Raw genomic sequence first — 19072 nt, 5'->3', positions numbered from 1 at the left:
CCTGATCTCATCGTCAACAACCTGAGTGACTGAGTGAGTGAGAGAAAGAGAGAGAGAGAGACTCACCTTAAAAAACAACAGAGGACTTCACCTTCTCTCCATCATTTCTAATGTTGAGAGATCGAGAGATCAGAGATCGAGCAATCGCATAAAGAAAGATTAAGCAATCAAATAGAGGGAGAGATGAGATCGATCAAGAGATCGAGGAAGACAAGGAGGGAGAGGGATAGAGAGAGATCGATACATTTGAGAGAGATCAGTGAAAGAGAGACAGAGAGTGATTTTGATTTTGTTCTCGATTTGTAGAGAGAGAATGCGGGGAAAGACGAAAGGAAAGAGATTTCGTTGCAGGTTTTGTTAGGATTTAAGCGTAGAACGAGTTGAGACGATGAGTTTAGCAACTGTGGACACGAAATTCGTGGTCCATTGACCGCGGAATTTGAGTATTAAAATTTGACGGGCTAGGCCCAACAATTTTTTTCGCTAAAATTTGGGATTTTCACGTAGTGATAGCTTGTCAAGGATTAATTAGAATGGCATGGATGATGCTCTAGAGCCAATTCCCATCGTAGTCCAATTAGTTAGCTTCCTTCAAGTTGTTATGAAGGTTTAATTAAAACTTCAAATGCTATTCATCAATACTAAAAAGCATTTACAAGTGATTTGGAAAGAAAACTTGTATTACTCTCAAATCTTAGTGATCTTTGATGGATAGATCTAAAAACGAAAATCTCATACATAGAGTTTGTTAGGATGGATCTACGGGTAAGCTCATACGAAATCATGACAATCCAATGATTAAAGAATTTTCAATAAATTAAACATACTTTTGGTACACATTTACAAAATTCCTAGGCTTAATTATATTCATTCGAGAAACACAATAAGACCTTTTTAGATAGTACACATAAGTACAAGTTAGACATTTTGGAATCCCTTACGTTTATCGACCTCTCGTGATGCTAAAATTTTTCTCCATATATATATAAAACTTAGGTGAACATTTGATCCAAAAGTATTACTATTGCCATGGAAAATCCAGGATCAAACCCTGGTCGTACCATCAAAACAAAAACCTCTACTCCAAATGAGATTCCTCTGATCATTGCTTCCTTCCTTCTAATCTCTGCTACCACCCCCCTTGATTCATCGAACACTTTGCATGATCTTTCCATATATGATCCTTCAATCTTATAAGCCAATCTCTCATTGGAGGACCCATGAAACACGTGAGCAAGAACATTTGCATTGGTGTGTAGTATATTAATGTGTTTCTTTATGCAGCATATCGGCTTCTTCAAAGGTCTATCATCGTCGTTGCCTTGGAAGACAAGCCATTTATCCACCAAGCTAAGTTTCTGGTACACAATGAGCAACTTAATTATTACGAATTTCATAAAAGGAAAAAAAAAAAAAAAATTAATTATATTACCTTACGAAAAAGTAAACAGTGTTGTTAATTTAAATTACTATAAATATCATAAGGTTAGTAAGTGGTGTAGATCATATCCTCCATTCTTTAAATATCACAGATCCAGCCATTTCAATTAATGAACCCAATTTGTATCAATAGATGTTGGACTGGACTAATTTAATTTTTAAGGTGATGATCATCATTATGCCAACAAACACTTGTGTACAAGGGAAATTCAAGTACATTGCACTTGTTTAATAAATAATGGCATTGTTTGGTTTCTTTGTTATACTAATTAATGTAGTTATTTCATTAAATAAGAGATGCTATTGGCACCCAACTTTTACTTATTATACCCCAATTAAAAATAAAGAGAATTGGTGAATGGTTGAGAATAAGTAAAAGTTGGGGTGCCAATAGAAGCACTCTCTTCTTTTTTTTTTTTTTTTTTTCTTCTTTTAGATTTAGGATTTTATATGAGCCTAATCGTACATAAATTGTTAGAACAAGTGTTATAATGTTTTGAAATATTGATATTATAATTTGCGTCTAACCTTTGTAATGTTGGAAGACTGTTTTAATCTTTAATTGGGGTATGATAAATAATTTAAGCAATTTAGATGTAATAAGTAATAATTGGGGTTCCAATGGTAGCTCAAAAACAAAAAAATGACATTAATTTAGAAAGTATTTGATTGGTTAAAAATAATTATATCATCACGGTTGATATAAAAAAGCCCACCAAAACATGATTTCCACTTTCCCACTCATATGGATGGGAAAGTGAAATCAACTCATATTTTTAATCCCCAAAATATCATCTTCTTCCTTACCACCACCACCACTGCCACCACTTTAGCCACCAACACACTAACCTCGTCGTCGTTGTTGCTATCATCACCATCTTCCGCCATATTCTCTCTCTCTCTCTCTCTCTCTCTCTTCATCTTCTTCTTCTTCTTCTTCTCTTTCCCTCACCTTTACCGTCCCCACCATCATATTCTTCCCTCTTCTTCCTCACTTACCTCTGTTGCCACCATCGCTACCACGTCCTCCCCTCTCTCTCTTATCATTTCACAAGCCTCTTCTTCTCCGTCCCAAGTCTCTCCCTCTCCTCTCATCTCATCTCATTTTTTTTCTTCTCCTCCTCTCCTTCTTCTTCTTCATCTTCCTTAGATTTTTTTTCCATGATTTTATTCAAGTAAAATCAAATAATGGAATTTGATTTTCCAACTCAACCTATTTTTCATCATTATTTTTTCATGAATTTTAAATTTCATGAAATCGAACGTACCCTAAAACTATTATAATTTTTTTTTTATGTAATAAATATATGTGTAAGTTAAATGCATAGTAATTAGTATCACTGAAAAGATCTGAATGAGTGTTTTCTAAAATATTTTATTGTAGATGAACTTACAGAAAAAAAAAAAAACAAAAAAACAAAAAAACGTTATTTTCAAAATCTAAATAAATTCAAAATAATTCTTTAAGATATAAAAAGTAGCGGTGCAACTTGGTCTGATTCAAATCAAGAACTGAACCAAACCAATAGCTTTGGGTTGGTTTGGTTCGATTCGGAACAAATTGTGAATTTAAGCGACCAATGTTTGGATCGAACATATATATATATATAATTTGAAATTAAAAATATTTCTCATGAACAGTAGTACTGAAGTGTGGTCTTTTATAATTAAATGCAAATGGGCAATTGATTTTACCTTGCGACGCATAGTGAGTAGGGGTTTTCCTGAACCGTCCATCAATAAGACTTCCTCTTTTTGATGATGACCCATGTAATTGTCGACTCTGTAAACTAGATTTCCGTCCGAATCAAACACTGAGAATCGATTACAACCGATTATAAGTGATTTCCTCCACACTGTTAGTGACGTGGACGGCCCATTATCGTTTTGATGCTCCTTCTCAACATCATAAGCACTGTCACTTAGAGGGATTGCTCTTGTTTTACATCTACATAGAAAACCCATCTCTCTCTCTCTCTCTCTCATTTGTTTGGGCCTTTTGGGACACAGGCAAATATTTATAGTAGAGAAACAGAACTGAAGTGTCTCCACATACGGAAGTGGAGATCGTGACGTGGCAGAGACCAAAATCCTAACCCCTTAAAAAAAAAAAAAAAAAAAAAAAGAGAATCATTTTGAGGAGTTGGGGACTGGAGTCTTGGATCATTATGTGGGTCCCACAGCTATTTTCTTTGGATGGGGCCCATGGGATTGTTAGGTACAACATCTTTTTGCCACGTAGCGGAGAATGAAATGGGGACGGTTCCCTATTAACCCATCATGCTTCTCTTTTGTATATTTAAAAATAGATATATATTTTTTTTATTGATCGAGCCTGTGGTCCTACGCTGGATGGAATTGGTTCAGCTATGTGGCGTAATCAATTGGAGGAGTAGGATAAGCACCACAGCGGTCAGTAGATCGCATCAGACCCAATATTATATGAGTAAGTATGGATTGGATAAATTTGGATGTAGATCAAGGATTTCGCGTTTGATAAGAATTTGATTTGATAACCTCCGCAATCCTCTGCCTTCTCAAAAAGCAATTATATAGAGAGAGACCTCCTGATTAGGCTGGTGAAGAGTGGAGACAATGGAAGAGGTTGATAACTTAAGAACATCTTTTTTTTTAGCTGAATATTACATTATACGTTTTAAAAATAAAATCATTCATTTTTTTATTAAATTAAGTGAATTTTTTTTAATCATTTAAATTTTGTAGAAGAATAATACTTTTATTGAAAAATATTTAAAAGAAAGTCATGTATTTTTTGCCAATAAAATAACAACTTGCTCACAAGACTTTCTATTAGAAGTGAATTCGACTAGCTTTAATAACTTAGAAAGATTTCAATTCTAAGGATCATTGAGCCCACCTTGTGGCATCAAAAACATATGTTAATGCCAAAGGGTTGTAGGGAAAAAAATTCTATGAATTTAAAAAAAAATCAAAAAAATGTTAATTTTCACAGTTGACTTATAATGTTAAACTTTAGAGTTCCATGCAAGTTTTCTAACCGGTCATTTTCAAGATGACACACATAATTCACATATCACTCAAACTGGGATCCATGCTACCTGTGCTCCTCATTGAGCTTAGGAAGGGAGCTACATGGGGCCGAGTGGGGGCTGTAACCCCCAGTGAACTTTGGAAAGAAAACTACTGGAGCTCAACCAACCGTATGCAAAACAACTGATAAAAAAAATCGAATGAAAAAATAAACTTTATAGTGGTGGATTTTTTCTGCTCCATATTGACCTCTACAATATTCCACAACATATATTTATTGTCAGCCTTTGCTCATCAAATATTTTAAAAAAAAATTAAAATAATGCTATGGAGGCGGATTTTTCTGCTGCTATAGACCTTATATATTTTCAAAAAAAAAAAAAAAAAAAATTTATAAACTATATAGAAGTATAGCTATAAAATAAAAATTTTAAAAAGTAAATAGAATATGAAGTATAATTTTTTTTATTTATTAAACATCAATGTTTCTACTTGGCCTACCTCCATATTGGTGGTCTTCAATTGGCTAATGATTCTTCATTTTTTAAGGTTCAATTTGTTAAAAATCTATGATTTTGTCAAGCTGTTGAGGATGAACTTTAAGAAAATCTAGAAGTCTTTATCAACGAATACAACCGTCACTATTATCCATTGGTCAACCATTATTTGCAGTAACAAGATCAACATTGGCATAGAAGTAAAATTCACATTGTCGGTCAACCATAGTAAGTACTTAGCCCCCACTAACAGAAAATCCTAACTCCGTCCCTGATCGAGGCCAATGGGTTTGCTCAAAGTGTAATGTCAAGAAAATATCAATATTATAAAAAGAGGCTAATGGCGAATCATATCATTTCTCTCTACTTAAATGATCTTTAATATCTTTCTAATATATATATATATGTGTTTTCATTCTTTTAAGAACCAAATTCTTGGGACAAGACCTGTTTCCATTAATCCGATTTGTTGGTTTAAACAACCAAAATTGCAAATCCCTCAAAAATAAGAGAAAATCCTTATGAAGCACGAATGGACCTGTACGTACATCGAAAAGGGCCCATTGACTGGGAATAAGTTTCCAACGGCTTGAGTTTGGTTTTTGTTGATAAAGTCGGTGATCCAAATAAGTCCAATCAATCCATGTCAGGACTCAAACACCCAATAAGACCAACTACCCCTTTAACTTTACAAAATCCATCAAAATGGATCAGCCCAGCCCAATATTCAAATAGTCCGGATATGAGCGATACATCAAGATAGATGGATGAAACCTACCAACTCATTAAAATTTGAGTCAAACCTGGGTTGCGGGATTCACTTTTGAAGAATCAAACCGTGAGCCTGTTAGAACTGAACCAATTCACCGTACGATTTGCTTTTGGTTAGTGAAAAGCAGCAAACCAAGGCCCTTTCTAGATACACCTCTCCGCGTAAGAATAAAAAAATCTCTCCGTGGAAGAATAGATTCTTGGAGCTTTTCAATAAAAAGCAAAAAACATTTTTCCGCAAGAGCAAAAATCTCTTCATGTAAGAGTAAAAACCTATCCAAATATTTGCTAGCTTCCCACAGGAGCAGAAGTCGTCAAGAAGTTCTATCCATACGCATAACAAGCTACTTCAATATTTATCCTTTTTAAAATCCCCCTCCACTTTTTAATAATATTTGAAACATCCCCTAATTTTTCAAAGCGATAGCATGAACCCTTTGACCTTAGTATATATTAATTGACTAATGAAAATTGACCAAATACCCTCATCTTCAACCTTTAAATAAGAAATCTGGAATTTTTTCCCCTAAGATCTACTATCTTCAATATATTTTTCACCTCATTCATCACTTCAACCTTCAAAGACCCTCATCTCCGTCTACCCCTACGAATTGGGTTCATTCTTGAGTGGCGAAATGCAAATTACGAACTCGAATTCAAACCAAGCAAACCCACGAATCAGGTAACATAGAGTTGAACCAATTTGAATTTTATATCAATTAGCAACGTCCATCAAGTTAGGGATATAATTGAAAAATAAATCTATCCTAAGCTAAAAATATCAATTCTTAGTCCATTTAGGGGATATCTGGATCATTTCTTTTAAGAAGAGCTTGGACTCAAGCCTCCAAAGAATACCAAACTTACTAATCCATTTCTAAAGATAAAGCAAATTCTCGAAAAGAACAAACTTATAAGTCCTTATTTAAAGGAAAAACATTATCCAAAGGAAGAACAATCATAGCAAGATCTTCCTAGAATCAAAATATCCTTGTTAGCTTATCAAGTACCAAATTCAGGGAGAAGAAAATCAATACAAAGCCTTTGCCTAAAATCAAGCCTAACGGTCGTAATAAATTAGTCAAGCAGTCGAATAATCGTAAAGTCCTAGAGAGAATAAAATCCATATAAAGCCTTTTCAGAAGATCAAGCCTTGCAGTCTACTATCTACAATGCCAATAAACTATTCTTAGCTTATCAAACTCAAAGCCCAAAGAGAATAAAGCTATACATCATCATTTTTGTTTATATTTTATTGTTATTCAAAAGAGATTACTCCATTGAATGAATATCTATATCATAATAATCATTGTAATTGAAATCTATAAAATAATTTGCAATCTTGTTTCAGGTAATCTCGAGTTAGAAAACATAATTTGTTATAGACAAATAAATAGATACAATGTAAGTCAGTCGGGTCAAGTCCTCTCAATTTAGTTCAAATTAATTGATAACTATATTTTTATATTTCAAAAGTACCTGACTTTTCTATTTTAATTAAGTTAATAGAGAAGGTGCCAACCCTATTTATTTTTTTTTATTTTTTTCTTTTGGTGATAAGCAAAGAAGTTTATTGATATAAATCTTGGTCGGTTGAGATGACCAATCAAGTGCAAAACAGATACAGTTGCTTAATTATTGGAAATGCAACATACCCCTTCCTCATGCGTCTAAACACAAAGTCCTCAAACATTGAACCTCTAAACTCATTATACAATTTTGATTACAAGAGCAATAGTCCTAAAATTGAAAACACAAGAGACTGAAAATCTAAAGTTTTGTCCTCGAATAAGCATCCATTACGCTCCAACCAAAGGCCCCAACAGATTGCAATGTGTGTAAAACTCCAAAGGATTCTTTTGGGATAAGAGAAAGTACTCCCCACATTCATTCATGACTCAATCAACATCGTCACCGACCTTAAGAAGCAACCAGATATGCCAAACAAATTGAAAAAATGGTTCCACACCTTAGTTGCCACTCGGCAATGCATACACACATGATTCTACATCTCGAAGGCACATAGAGAAGGTGCCAACTTAGCTAAGTTGTTAAAGGCGTGTGGAGAGTTGATCCCAGACCTAGGTTCAAAACCCATTGAATTCACTTTCACGTTGAGTTGTTAACAACTAACCACCTTGCTTGCCTAGCAAAAAAAAAAAGGTAATTAGGTTAATAGAAATTAATACAACTAATTCTTCTAGTAGCAAAATGATTAAAACGTTTCTCAGTTAATCGTCAACAATTTCTCACTTAGGCAAATTTCAAGTCGGTGAAAATAATGTAAAAAGGAGGAAATATGTATAATCGATTGATCATTAGTTGAAATCATTATTTGATATATTTGAAAAGCTCAACTGGATGGTACGGAAAAGAAGCAATAGATTGGCAAGAGAGGCTGCTAGAAGAATATCTCATACAAATTTTCCAAGTTTTTGGATGTAATTATTCTACAACATGAGAATGACCCTAAAGCTCATGTAAAATTTCTTTATTAATATTATATTTTCATGCTTAGTAAATAAATAAAAATAATACAATCGCAAAACATCATTTAATATTAATAATAAATATTTAAATATTTTTAGAAATCTGGTATATATTGGAAAAAGAACATAATACGGACTTCGCTCACTACGTGAAAATCTCAAATTTTAGCGAAAAAAATTGTTGGGCCTGGCCCGTCAAATTTTAATACTCAAATTCCGCGGTCAATGGACCATGAATTTCATGTCCATAGTTGCCAAACTCATCGTCTCAACTCGTTCTATGCTTAAATCCTAACAAAACCTGCAGCGAAATCTCTTTCCACTACAAAAATGGCATTTTTTTGCGGCGGAACGTTAACGGCGTTTTCTAAAAATCGCCTCTAATTATTGACCAACAACGGCGTTTTCAATAAAGTGCTGGGAATACAATACAACTAACGGCATTTCTATAAAAACGCCGTTAATTAATTCGATGAATTTGAACAAATGAGTTAACGGCGGTTATTAAGTGCCGTTAATACATAGGAAACAACGGCCGTTTCTTGATAACCGCTAGGAATACAATAGAATTAACGACGTTTTTATAGAAATGCCGCTAATTAATTCGATAAATTTTGAAATACATAACGAATGCTTTTACGGCGGTTATAAAGTGCCATTAATACATAGGAAACAACGGCCATTTCTCAATAACCGCTAGGAATACAATAGAATTAACGGCGTTTCTATAGAAATGCCGCTAATTAATTCGATAAATTTTTAAATACCTAACGAATGCTTTTACGGCGGTTATTAAGTGCCGTTAATATAGAAGAAACAACGGCAATTTCTGGATAACCGCTAGGAATACAGTAGAATTAATGGCGTTTCTATAGAAATGCCGCTAATTAATTCGATAAATTTTTAAATGCATAACGAATGCTTTTACGGCGGTTATAAAGTGCCGTTAATACATAGGAAACAACGGCCATTTCTCGATAACCGCTAGGAATACAATAGAATTAACGGCGTTTCTATAGAAATGCCGCTAATTAATTCGATAAATTTTTAAATACATAACGAATGCTTGTACGGCGGTTATGAAGTGCCGTTAATACAGTGGAAACAACGGCAATTTCTATAGAAACGCCGTTAATTAATTCGATAAATTTTTAACTGTACACACCGATTTAACGGGCGTTATTATGTGCTGCTAATATGCATGAAACAACGACATTGTTTATTAAACCGCTGGTAATACCATACGAATAACAATTTGTTTATAAAAACATTGTTAATTAATTCGATTAATTTTTAATGCATGAAAACGATATAACATCGATTATTATATGCCGTTAATACACATGAAACAACGTCATTGTTTTATTAAAGCGCTGGTAATACCATACGAATAACGGCGTGTTTATAAAAACGTCGTTAATTAATTCGATTAATTTTTTATGCATAAAACGATATAATATCGGTTAACTCAGCAGATCAACTGACTCAACTCCTCATCTCGATCGGGTCATCTCAAAAAATGAACCACATTGGGTCAAAAACTCAACCAATTTAATCGACTATATATGATATTTTTTAGGAGATGTATCTTAAAAACTATTTATGTTAATATATTTATTTATTTTATCTGAGTAGACTTGCAAATTTTTATCCTTTTGAATTAGTGGACATTTGATTCGATTCAAGCTCTCGAGTTAAAAAACTGTGTAAAATTTCATGTTGATTAAATACACTTGAAAACCTGACTCGGTTTAGATTTTCATAGTTGAAAATTCGAATTCAAATTCGAAAAATCGAATATTATCAGAAATTTTTTGATATCGAATTCAAATTCGGATATTAACATTTTGAATCTGATAATATCCAATTTGAAGTAATATATAATATATTTATTTTATTTGATTAATTTTTTATATAAATACTATAATATATATTATTTTATTTATTTATTTATTATATAAATAATATAATATATAATAATTATTTTTAGGGGACGATTCAGCAGCCCTAAAGTTTGCCAAGTTTGGTGCCAAACATTTTTTAAAATATGGGTTAGAAGCTTTGGAATGAGCTGATTTTTGGTGTGGATGATCTCTATGATGGGGAGATCATCCTCACCAAAAATCAGCCTATTCCAAACCTTCTAACCCCATCAAAAGTGATTTACAAAAATTGGACGGTCCACGATTCTTCAACTTGTAAACTAGGGTTAGAAGTTTCAAAATGAGCTGATTTTTTTTAAGGATGATCTCTACGGTGTAGAGATCATCCTCACAAAAAATCAGTATATTCCAAAACTTCTGACCCCATCAAAAGTGATTTACAAAAAATGTTTGGCACCAAATTTGGTAAACTTTAGGACTGCCAAACCGCTCCCTTATTTTTAATAATGAAAAATTAATTGGATAAGGAAAAGTTATGTTTTTTTTTATATACAAATAATTCAAATTTGAATAGGATATTATCTTATATCCGATACGATAATCGGATTTGAATTTGGATAGAGTTTTAGAATATCCGTCAGATTCGAATCTGAATTCGGATTCGGATATTATTGCATCCGATCCAATAATCATCTGTTGACAGCCTTACATAGAGTTGAGTCTCAACTCATTTAAATGGAGTAAAACAAGAGAATTTCTATCACCACACCAACTTTTGCTAACGTCACCCAATTCATATGTAAATCAGCCAAAGATTTTGCTAATAGAGAGTTTGTATTAGAGGCGATTTTGTTGCAAAGCGCTGCCAAAAAGATGAAACTATTAGAGGCGATTTGCAAACCGCTGCCAAAAAGATGAAATCAGTGGCGTTTTTTGCGAAATCGACGACGAATCACCATTTGTTTTTGGCGCCAAGCTTCGATTTTATTTCTTTTCTCCCTCTTACACTGTACGTCTCCTCTGTTTCATTCCATCTTCCTCTCTCACTCTCTCTCTGTCTATATCGCACTCTTTCTATTTCACTCTCTCACTCTAACTCCCAATATCTCCTTCTCATACCCTCGTCATCTTTGTTACAGTTTTCATCGCTACAAAAGACGTAGTAGCTCAACTTGTTGCTGTTTTTTTACCAAGGCTCTGCAGATTTGAGGTTTGTGAAGATTTTGTTTTTTAAATCTCATTTATTTTGATAAATCTCATTTAAATCTCATTTATTTCGTCTTGAATGTTTTTTTTCATGAATGTTGGAGAGTTTTGGTTCTTTTTCTTTATAGAACTATGAATTTTTTTCTTAATAGAACTATGTCCACAAGTATGTTATACTATTTATGATTTCAATCATCCAAAATATTTTAACAAATTATTAGATAAAAATAAATATTAAATTTATCAAATCCTGTAGGAATGTAGTGACCAATTTGCATGTTTTAATTTTTATTTTAAATCTATGTTTAGTTTATTTGGAGAGATAATAAAACCCTTAGTACAGGGACATCATTAATGGAGATGAAATATTTAACGATGTGTTCAAGGAAGAAAAGATTATAGAAATGGAGGTACATAGGGACCATTGGACTCCAATCATGAAGGTCATATTCTTTTAATGGAATTGCATGTCTTGGATACCATTAATGAAGTATTTCGGGGATATTACAATAAAAATAAATTGATCGTGTTCCATTCGTTTTAAAAAGTAGTCCAATATCACAGACTTCTAGCATATCTTTTGTACATCATTATAACTTCAAATAACTATCTCTAACAACTATAATGATCATTTTAAATATTTTTGATGTATTGTTAACACCACATTCAATTGATCGTAAAATAAGGAGATTTTGATTATTTATGTCAATCAGTAGATAGAATCGTCCTTTTACTCAACAAGTTGAAAATGTGTGTATTCTGATCATTTAAAAATAAATGGTGTTATGGAGCCCATGACAATGTATAAAATGTGACCAATTTTGAAAATGTACAGTTTGAGAGAGTTTGCTCGAATTTAGGAGAGAAATGCAAGATCGACAAAAGACTTATTTAGTTTTCGAGGTACCATTTAGACACTCTAAAATAATAAATAGATTATGAATAGGAAAATGATGGACTGCCTGCATTGGACACTACGCTGAAGTGGCAATGCATAGAGAATCATTGATTTTTAAACTTGTATCTCAAGAAAATAAATCTATGCTTATCAGTATACTTCCAATGTAGGCAATGTATCACGACTCTGATGAATATTCCATTTGATAATATGTTTTAAATGCAATAGAATTCAAGGCGATATTTGATTCGCCTTACTTTGCATCTTTGATCAATAGAGTGTGGGGTAGCAACAATTAAGGGTTAAGTTTTATGGGATTTGTTCTGTTATTGGTAATTTGATATTTAAAGATACCCAACTTCTAGTGGGTATTATTGAACTAGTTTTTTTCATGAATTTTGAAGTTTTTGTTCCTTTATCTTTATAGAATTATGTATTTCATTGGTAAAATTGTTACTTGGATGTTGGGTTTTGTGTAGAATCTTGAATTAGGTATGTTTATACAGGTTTTAGGAAATTTATGGAGGAATTTTTTGATTTTTGATTAATAATTAAGGGTTAAGTTTTATGGGTTTTGTTCTGTTTATGGTAATTTGATATTTAAAGATACTCAACTTGTATTGGGTATTATTGTTTACTAGTTCATGTTATAGCGTAAACTTGGATCTATTTCTTGAGGGTTGGAATTTTCTTATTTGTTTGGTAATCTAAGTTATTGAAATTAATTTGGAGGGTTAACAAGATTAATAAACCTATTGCCTCATTAGATGAAAGTGTAGATTATGCAATAGTGGATCAAAGAAGGATAACTTTATGTAAGCACCTAATCAGATTGTAAACTTTTTTTTTGGATAGATTGTAATCTTATTTCTCTTAATTCTAGATCTACTCGATAAATCTAGAATATATATAAACTTCATATTTTATTACACTTTCGTGCCCTATTGATTGCTTATAGAGCATAACCAATGACTTGTCAGATGGCCTGTCCAATGGCATGTCGGATGGCCTGCCTAATGGCTTGTCGGATGGCCTGTCAGATGGCCTACCAAATGGCCTGTCCAATGGCCTGTCGGATGACTTGCCTAATGGCATGTCGGATGGCCTGCCAAATGGCCTGGTCGGATGGCCTGCCTAATGGCTTGTCCAATGGCATGTTGGATGGCCTACCAAATGGCCTGTCAGATGACTTGCCTAATGGCATGCGGATGGCCTGTCGGATGGCTTATTGGATGGCCTGTCGGATGGCCTGCAAATAACCTTACGGATGACTTGCCAATATTACCTATTTTTGAAAATTTTAAAAATAATTAAGACAAAATTGGAATGTAAAACTTCATTCTCTTCTCTTTCCTTCTCGTCTCTCCACTTTTGGAGAGAACCAAATTTTACATTTTTTCATTCTCTTCCCCCCACTTAACAATCCAAACAGGAGAAAGGAAGAGAAAGTTGCATATTTTCTCTTCTCTTCTTTTTTCTCAATTCAAACAGACTGTCAATCACAATCTTCTGTAAGAGACTAATAAAATATAACTGACTTACCATTTTCTTTAACTTCTTGTCAATTTTTTTCCTAAAAACCTTTCGATCATGTTAAGTTATACACTTTACTTATGGTTAGAGGATAAGAACAAAATATATATAATTTTTTTATAATAAATAAACAGAAAGAATATATCGTACATACATGGATGGAGTCACACCATACATGAAACTTAATACATTCGATCTTACCCCCATTTTTTTATGAATTTCTTATTTCTGCGTTTCAGTGTTAATTTCTTTTACGGACAATGGATAAGAGTTGGATTCGAAAGTCAAGGTATGTTGATATTTCATATCATGATTGATTTGATGTCACCATATCATAATGTTGATGTATTGTTCGCATGAACTTGTTGAATGTGTTAGGATTAGTCAAGAATATATCGAAGGGGTAAAAAGATTCATTCAGTTTGCTTTTGAACGTGGAGCCACTGTTGACGAGAAGTTGAAGTGTCCATGTTCTAAAAGCAATAACGTGTACTACCAGAGCAAACAAAATGCATATGACCATATGATCTGTTACGGGTTCGACAAGAATTACACTAGATGGTTATTCCACGGTGAAGATATTGAGTCGTCATCATCTAGAGGCCAGAATTTAGATTCATATGATCGGTCAAACAATGCAATGAGAAATGAAAGTGGGGATGGAATGGAAGATCTATTGGATGATATTTTCAGAATGCCAAATGTAGAATGTAATGTAACTGGTAATCGTACAGAAATACCAAATAGTGAGGTAAATGTAGAAATTGAGAAATTTTACAAGTTGATAAACGATATGGAGAAAGAGTTGTATCCTGGTTGTACAAAATTCAACAAATTATCGTTCATAGTTAAACTATTTCACATCAAGTGCCTTAGTGGATGGAGCAACAAGTCATTTACAATGTTGCTTGACTTGTTGAGGGAGGTGCTCCCGAATGGGTCGACGTTGCCAGAAAATTTCAGTCAGACAAAAAAGATTATCTCAGATTTAGGTCTTGACTATAATAAGATACATGCGTGCCCTAACGATTGCATGATATATTGGAGAGAGACTAGCGAGAAACAAGTTTGTGACACATGTGGTGCTTCTAGATGGAAAATGGATGAAGATCAATCGAGAGGGAAAAGGAAAAAAAGTCCAGCTAAGATACTACATTATTTTCCATTAAAACCAAGGCTACAAAGATTTTTTATGTCATCAAAGACAGCTTCTGACATGAGGTGGCATGATGAGTGTCGAACCAAATATGGTCTTTTAAGGCATCCAGCAGACTCAATAGCATGGAGCCATTTTGATAATTGCAATCCGTCATTCGCTTTAGATGTTCGTAATGTTAGACTTGGGTTAGCTAGTGACAGTTTCAATCCGTTCAGAACTATGAGTATTAGTCACAGCACATGGCCTGTGATATTGATTCCATATAACTTGCCCCCATGGATGTGTATGAAACAGTCAAACATGATTTTGTCCATGTTAATCCCTGGTCCTACTGGTCCTAGAAACAACATAGATGTATATATGAGGCCTTTAGTGGAAGAATTGAAAGAATTATGGGAAAGTGGATTAATGACATATGACGCATCAAGAAATGAGACATTTCAGATGCGTGCAGCTTTGCTATGGACGATTAGTGACTTTCCTGGGTATGCGATGCTATCAGGTTGGAGTACAAAAGGAAAACTTGCATGTCCGATTTGCAATAAAGACACATGCAGTCGTTATTTGCGAAAAGGAAAAAAACATTGTTACATGGGACATCGTAAATTTTTACCACTACACACAGGTTTCGAAGAGATAAAAAATCATTCGATGGTACGATAGAAGATAGGTCCCGACCAGACTATGTGGCTGGATATGACATTGTAAACCTTTTGGATGGAATTGTATTCAAGTATGGAAAACACACTGCGAGAAAATGACAGAGACAAGCAAGAGAGGACATCATGCCATTTAATTGGAAGAAGTTGAGCATATTATTCAAATTACCATACTGGAGTACTAATTTCTACAAATTCTATCTCTAATAAAAATTTACATTTTTAGCTCAATATGACCCTAAAATTGATGTCGTTTTCGTTTTTTATGATAATTATACTTTCTAGTATCAAAAAATGATAAGTAGTCCATGTTCAATAATTTTTCGTTACGAACCTAATGGTATGATCGAATTTTAAAAAAAAATTCTCTAGTAAAAAGTCATTATTTTAGTCTGATCCGACTCGGTAATCGAGGATTTTGCAACTTTTATTTTCGGACCCGCATTTGAGTGTGCTTATAGGCTAAAGTATATTTTTTAATCATTTTAAATCCAATTGTGAGGTCAAATTCCATTAAAATGATTAAAAATATTCTAAAGTTTTACCCTTAAGTCCCAATTTTAGGATTTTATCAAAATTTCATTATTTATTTTTCCTCAAGATACGAAATGAAAACTCAAGATTTTACTATTGATGAAGTAAGGGAAGTAGAAGAGAGTTGAGAGAATTCTTTTTTTCTTTTTTCATTTTTTAGACTTAGACTTGGTACCCATTTTGGAAGGTGATGAGGGGTATTTATAGGTGTTGGAAATTATTTTTGAGGGGGTGAAAAGGTAGGAAAGTAAATAATGACAAGGGGTTTGAAGATGATGGGTATGAACTTTTAGGTAGAGAATAGGGTATTTGTGGAATGGAAGCAAATGGATAGTTTTTTATCCAAATGATTTTGATCCTACCTAATCTATTTGGGTGGAGTGTTGGTGTGGTGAGGTGATGGGAGATTTGGTTGAAATAATGGAGTTGAGTGTTAGTTGGGATGAGGAGATGATGTGTTTGATTAAAAGAATGAGTTGTGTAAGAAGTTAGGTGTTTAGGTTTTTGAGAGGGTTAAGAAGATGATGACATGTGTCGAAAAGAGTATGAAGATGGCGTATTTAGGTGAGTTGATTAGAAGGAAGGGGTGTGGGAATGATTTGTGAGAATAGTTTGAGGGTGAATAATGAAGGGAGATGTGGGTTGACAATTGTGTTAGAGAAAAAGTGATGGATTAGATTTTTGACTTAGAGTATAGGGGGTATGGGTTGTGATGTGTGTTGGTAGTTGTGTTAGAGAAAAAGTGATGGGTTAAGTTTAGTAGAATGATTTTTTGGGAGATGAGTTGTGTGGATATGTGTCCATTTGATGATCAAAGTTTGATTGGTTGATTTGGATAATGGTTTGTAGATTATGGATATGGATTTGAATTGATTTGGGCTTTAATGTGTTGGGCTTGGGTTTTATGAAAGGTTTTAGGTTATTTGGGATTGGTTTGGGTATATTTTAGAATGAATTTTTTAGGGTAGATGAGTTTGATGATTTGGGTAATATGGAATTAAGTTTAGTCTAAGTTGGATGAGATGAAAATGTTTTTTTTTAGGAATTAAAGGTTGGTGGGTTTTAAGCGGGCTTGGGGTAGTTTCGGTTCCGAAAGTGGAACGATGAAAAGTAAAGGAGATGATGGCTATGCCAAGTCTTTATTGTGGTTTCCTTTGACATTTAAGGGTCTTAGGAGCCCTCAAATCGATAAAAATGTCATGTTTAGACGATTTGAGCTTTTTAGGCCCATTGGTGAATTTAGAAAATCTGATTTTTAGGTATTTTTGAGGGGGGCCCGTTCAAATTGGGGTGTCTACATCATCTTTGAAGTAGGTGGGACCATTTGGCGTGAGAGATGTTCAACCGAGACATCCCTTTCTTGGATTAAGCTACTCATAAAGGGACTCAACTTGACCAGCATGTGTACAAATCCTAAGCACTCTCTTAACAAGGGCGAGAGCCTAGTTTATGGTGGAAAGATAAAAAATTTTAAAAGATATTAAGAGCAGACCTAAAATGTAAGATTTCCTAAGATCTACAAGATCTTAATTAGAACAAGATAATTAGATGGAAAGTTAACTATAGAAGAAGAATAACTTAAGAAATAATATTGATTTACCAAGAAATCATCAAGATAAAGATGGAAAGTTCTTAATCCAAGGAGAATAGAATGACATGCGTAAGAATTTCAAGAAGAAAATTACCAATACGAGAAGATCTCTGTACATCTATCAACACATGCATTAATGTGCAGGGTAAATGACTTTTTTTTTTCTTGAGCTCTAGTTCAACCTTTTTTGTTTTTCTATTACCTTAATCGTCTGAGGGGTCTTAATCTAGGAAACCATCCCAGATTGAAATTTTTTTTGTAGGGTATAAGAAGGAGATCATCCTTGAGATACAGGTTTAAGGAGGTAAGATAATTTCTTTTACCTACACTTGTAACTCATATTCAACTGCACATGCCACCTTTTAGTATTTTTTATTCGGAAAGACCAATTTGACCATTATTATTAGAAACAAAAGAGTTTCTTTTATTTTTAATATTAAATATTTCAAATAGATATAAATATGCTTATCATTTATTTAATTTGTGACAATCATATTCCTTTCTTTGATGATACATTTTTAATTATCTATATAATAAAATACAACGGTTGTCTTCCCAATCTTTATCCCCAAGAGAGGTTCAAATTCAATTTTACATGCATCTTGATGATAATTTTCACCTATATTATTTCTTCGAACTCTTTTCCCCATTTCCATGTATATCCTTCCAACTTTATTTTCTTACCACTTGTATCCCCTTTTTAGGAATATCCCTTTACTTTTAAAGAGAGAGTTTTGATTGCCATACCTACCTTTGCTTATGCCACCCCAAGATGTGTGCTAATTCTTTGGTGATTTGCTTATGAATTGGAGTGGCATTAGCAAAAGTTAGTGTGACAAAAGAATCTCATTAAATATTGTCTTTCCACTTCTCTTCCTTTTTCAATAGGATGATGTTGATGTGACATTAACATGTACATCGTGGGCGACCTTTAAGAGATTACAGAGTTCAAACTATTATTGTAAGCATTGATATCATAAGATATAAAAAATGGATGCTTTTTCAAACACCCCCCCCCCCCCTTTTGCGGTGTTTTTGAAATAAAATACTCCAGGGGTTAAAAACTTTTGTTCCCTCACATTTGACTCCAGACTAGAGAGTGCGGAAGAGAAATGGTTAGGTTCTGACACACATCCACGTCAAAAATAGCCCCCATGATGTACATTTCAATTTTACTCCAGCACTACTCTTTTCAATAATAACTTAAGGGGCCTTTTTAACGTGTGCCCTAAGGGCACATGTTAAAGTTTAATAAATACACTTTGGAAATTGAATTTTGTACTGAAAATACTCTTAATTTTTTTTTTTTTTTTTCCAAAATACTCTCACATTCTAATTTCCAAAGTTTATTTATTACACTTTAACGTGTGCCCTAAGGGCACACATTAACAAAATCTTAA

At 33.4% G+C, this 19072-nt stretch overlaps 2 protein-coding genes and 1 long non-coding RNA gene across 3 annotated transcripts; 1 reads left to right on the top strand and 2 right to left on the bottom strand.

Moving 5' to 3' along the window:
• Positions 1 to 795: 795 nt before the first annotated feature.
• LOC147391081 (protein LURP-one-related 8-like) lies at positions 796 to 3533 on the bottom strand. The gene is made up of 2 exons (XM_086459755.1): positions 3136 to 3533; positions 796 to 1358 (listed from the first exon to the last, which is right to left on the bottom strand). The coding sequence occupies exons 1-2, from the start codon at positions 3424 to 3426 to the stop codon at positions 993 to 995; spliced, it is 657 nt and encodes a 218-aa protein (XP_086315881.1). The 5' UTR covers positions 3427 to 3533; the 3' UTR covers positions 796 to 992.
• A 276-nt stretch (positions 3534 to 3809) lies between these two features.
• Positions 3810 to 4665, bottom strand: LOC147391080 (uncharacterized). Its single transcript, XR_015183132.1, has 2 exons — positions 4555 to 4665; positions 3810 to 4520 (listed from the first exon to the last, which is right to left on the bottom strand). It is a non-coding gene; the product is annotated as an uncharacterized LOC147391080 (long non-coding RNA).
• A 9324-nt stretch (positions 4666 to 13989) lies between these two features.
• On the top strand, positions 13990 to 15649 carry LOC147391079 (uncharacterized). The gene is made up of 3 exons (XM_086458989.1): positions 13990 to 14018; positions 14108 to 15373; positions 15514 to 15649. Exons 1-3 carry the CDS (start codon positions 13990 to 13992, stop codon positions 15647 to 15649), a joined length of 1431 nt encoding a protein of 476 aa, XP_086315115.1.
• Positions 15650 to 19072: the final 3423 nt, after the last annotated feature.

This window comes from Akebia trifoliata, chromosome 11, assembly GCF_017979445.1.
Source record: "Akebia trifoliata isolate Shusen 1 chromosome 11, ASM1797944v1, whole genome shotgun sequence".
Classification (NCBI taxonomy): domain Eukaryota; kingdom Viridiplantae; phylum Streptophyta; class Magnoliopsida; order Ranunculales; family Lardizabalaceae; genus Akebia; species Akebia trifoliata.
The sequence above is the reverse complement of the archived record's forward strand: the minus strand, read 5'-3'. Positions and strand labels throughout refer to the sequence as shown.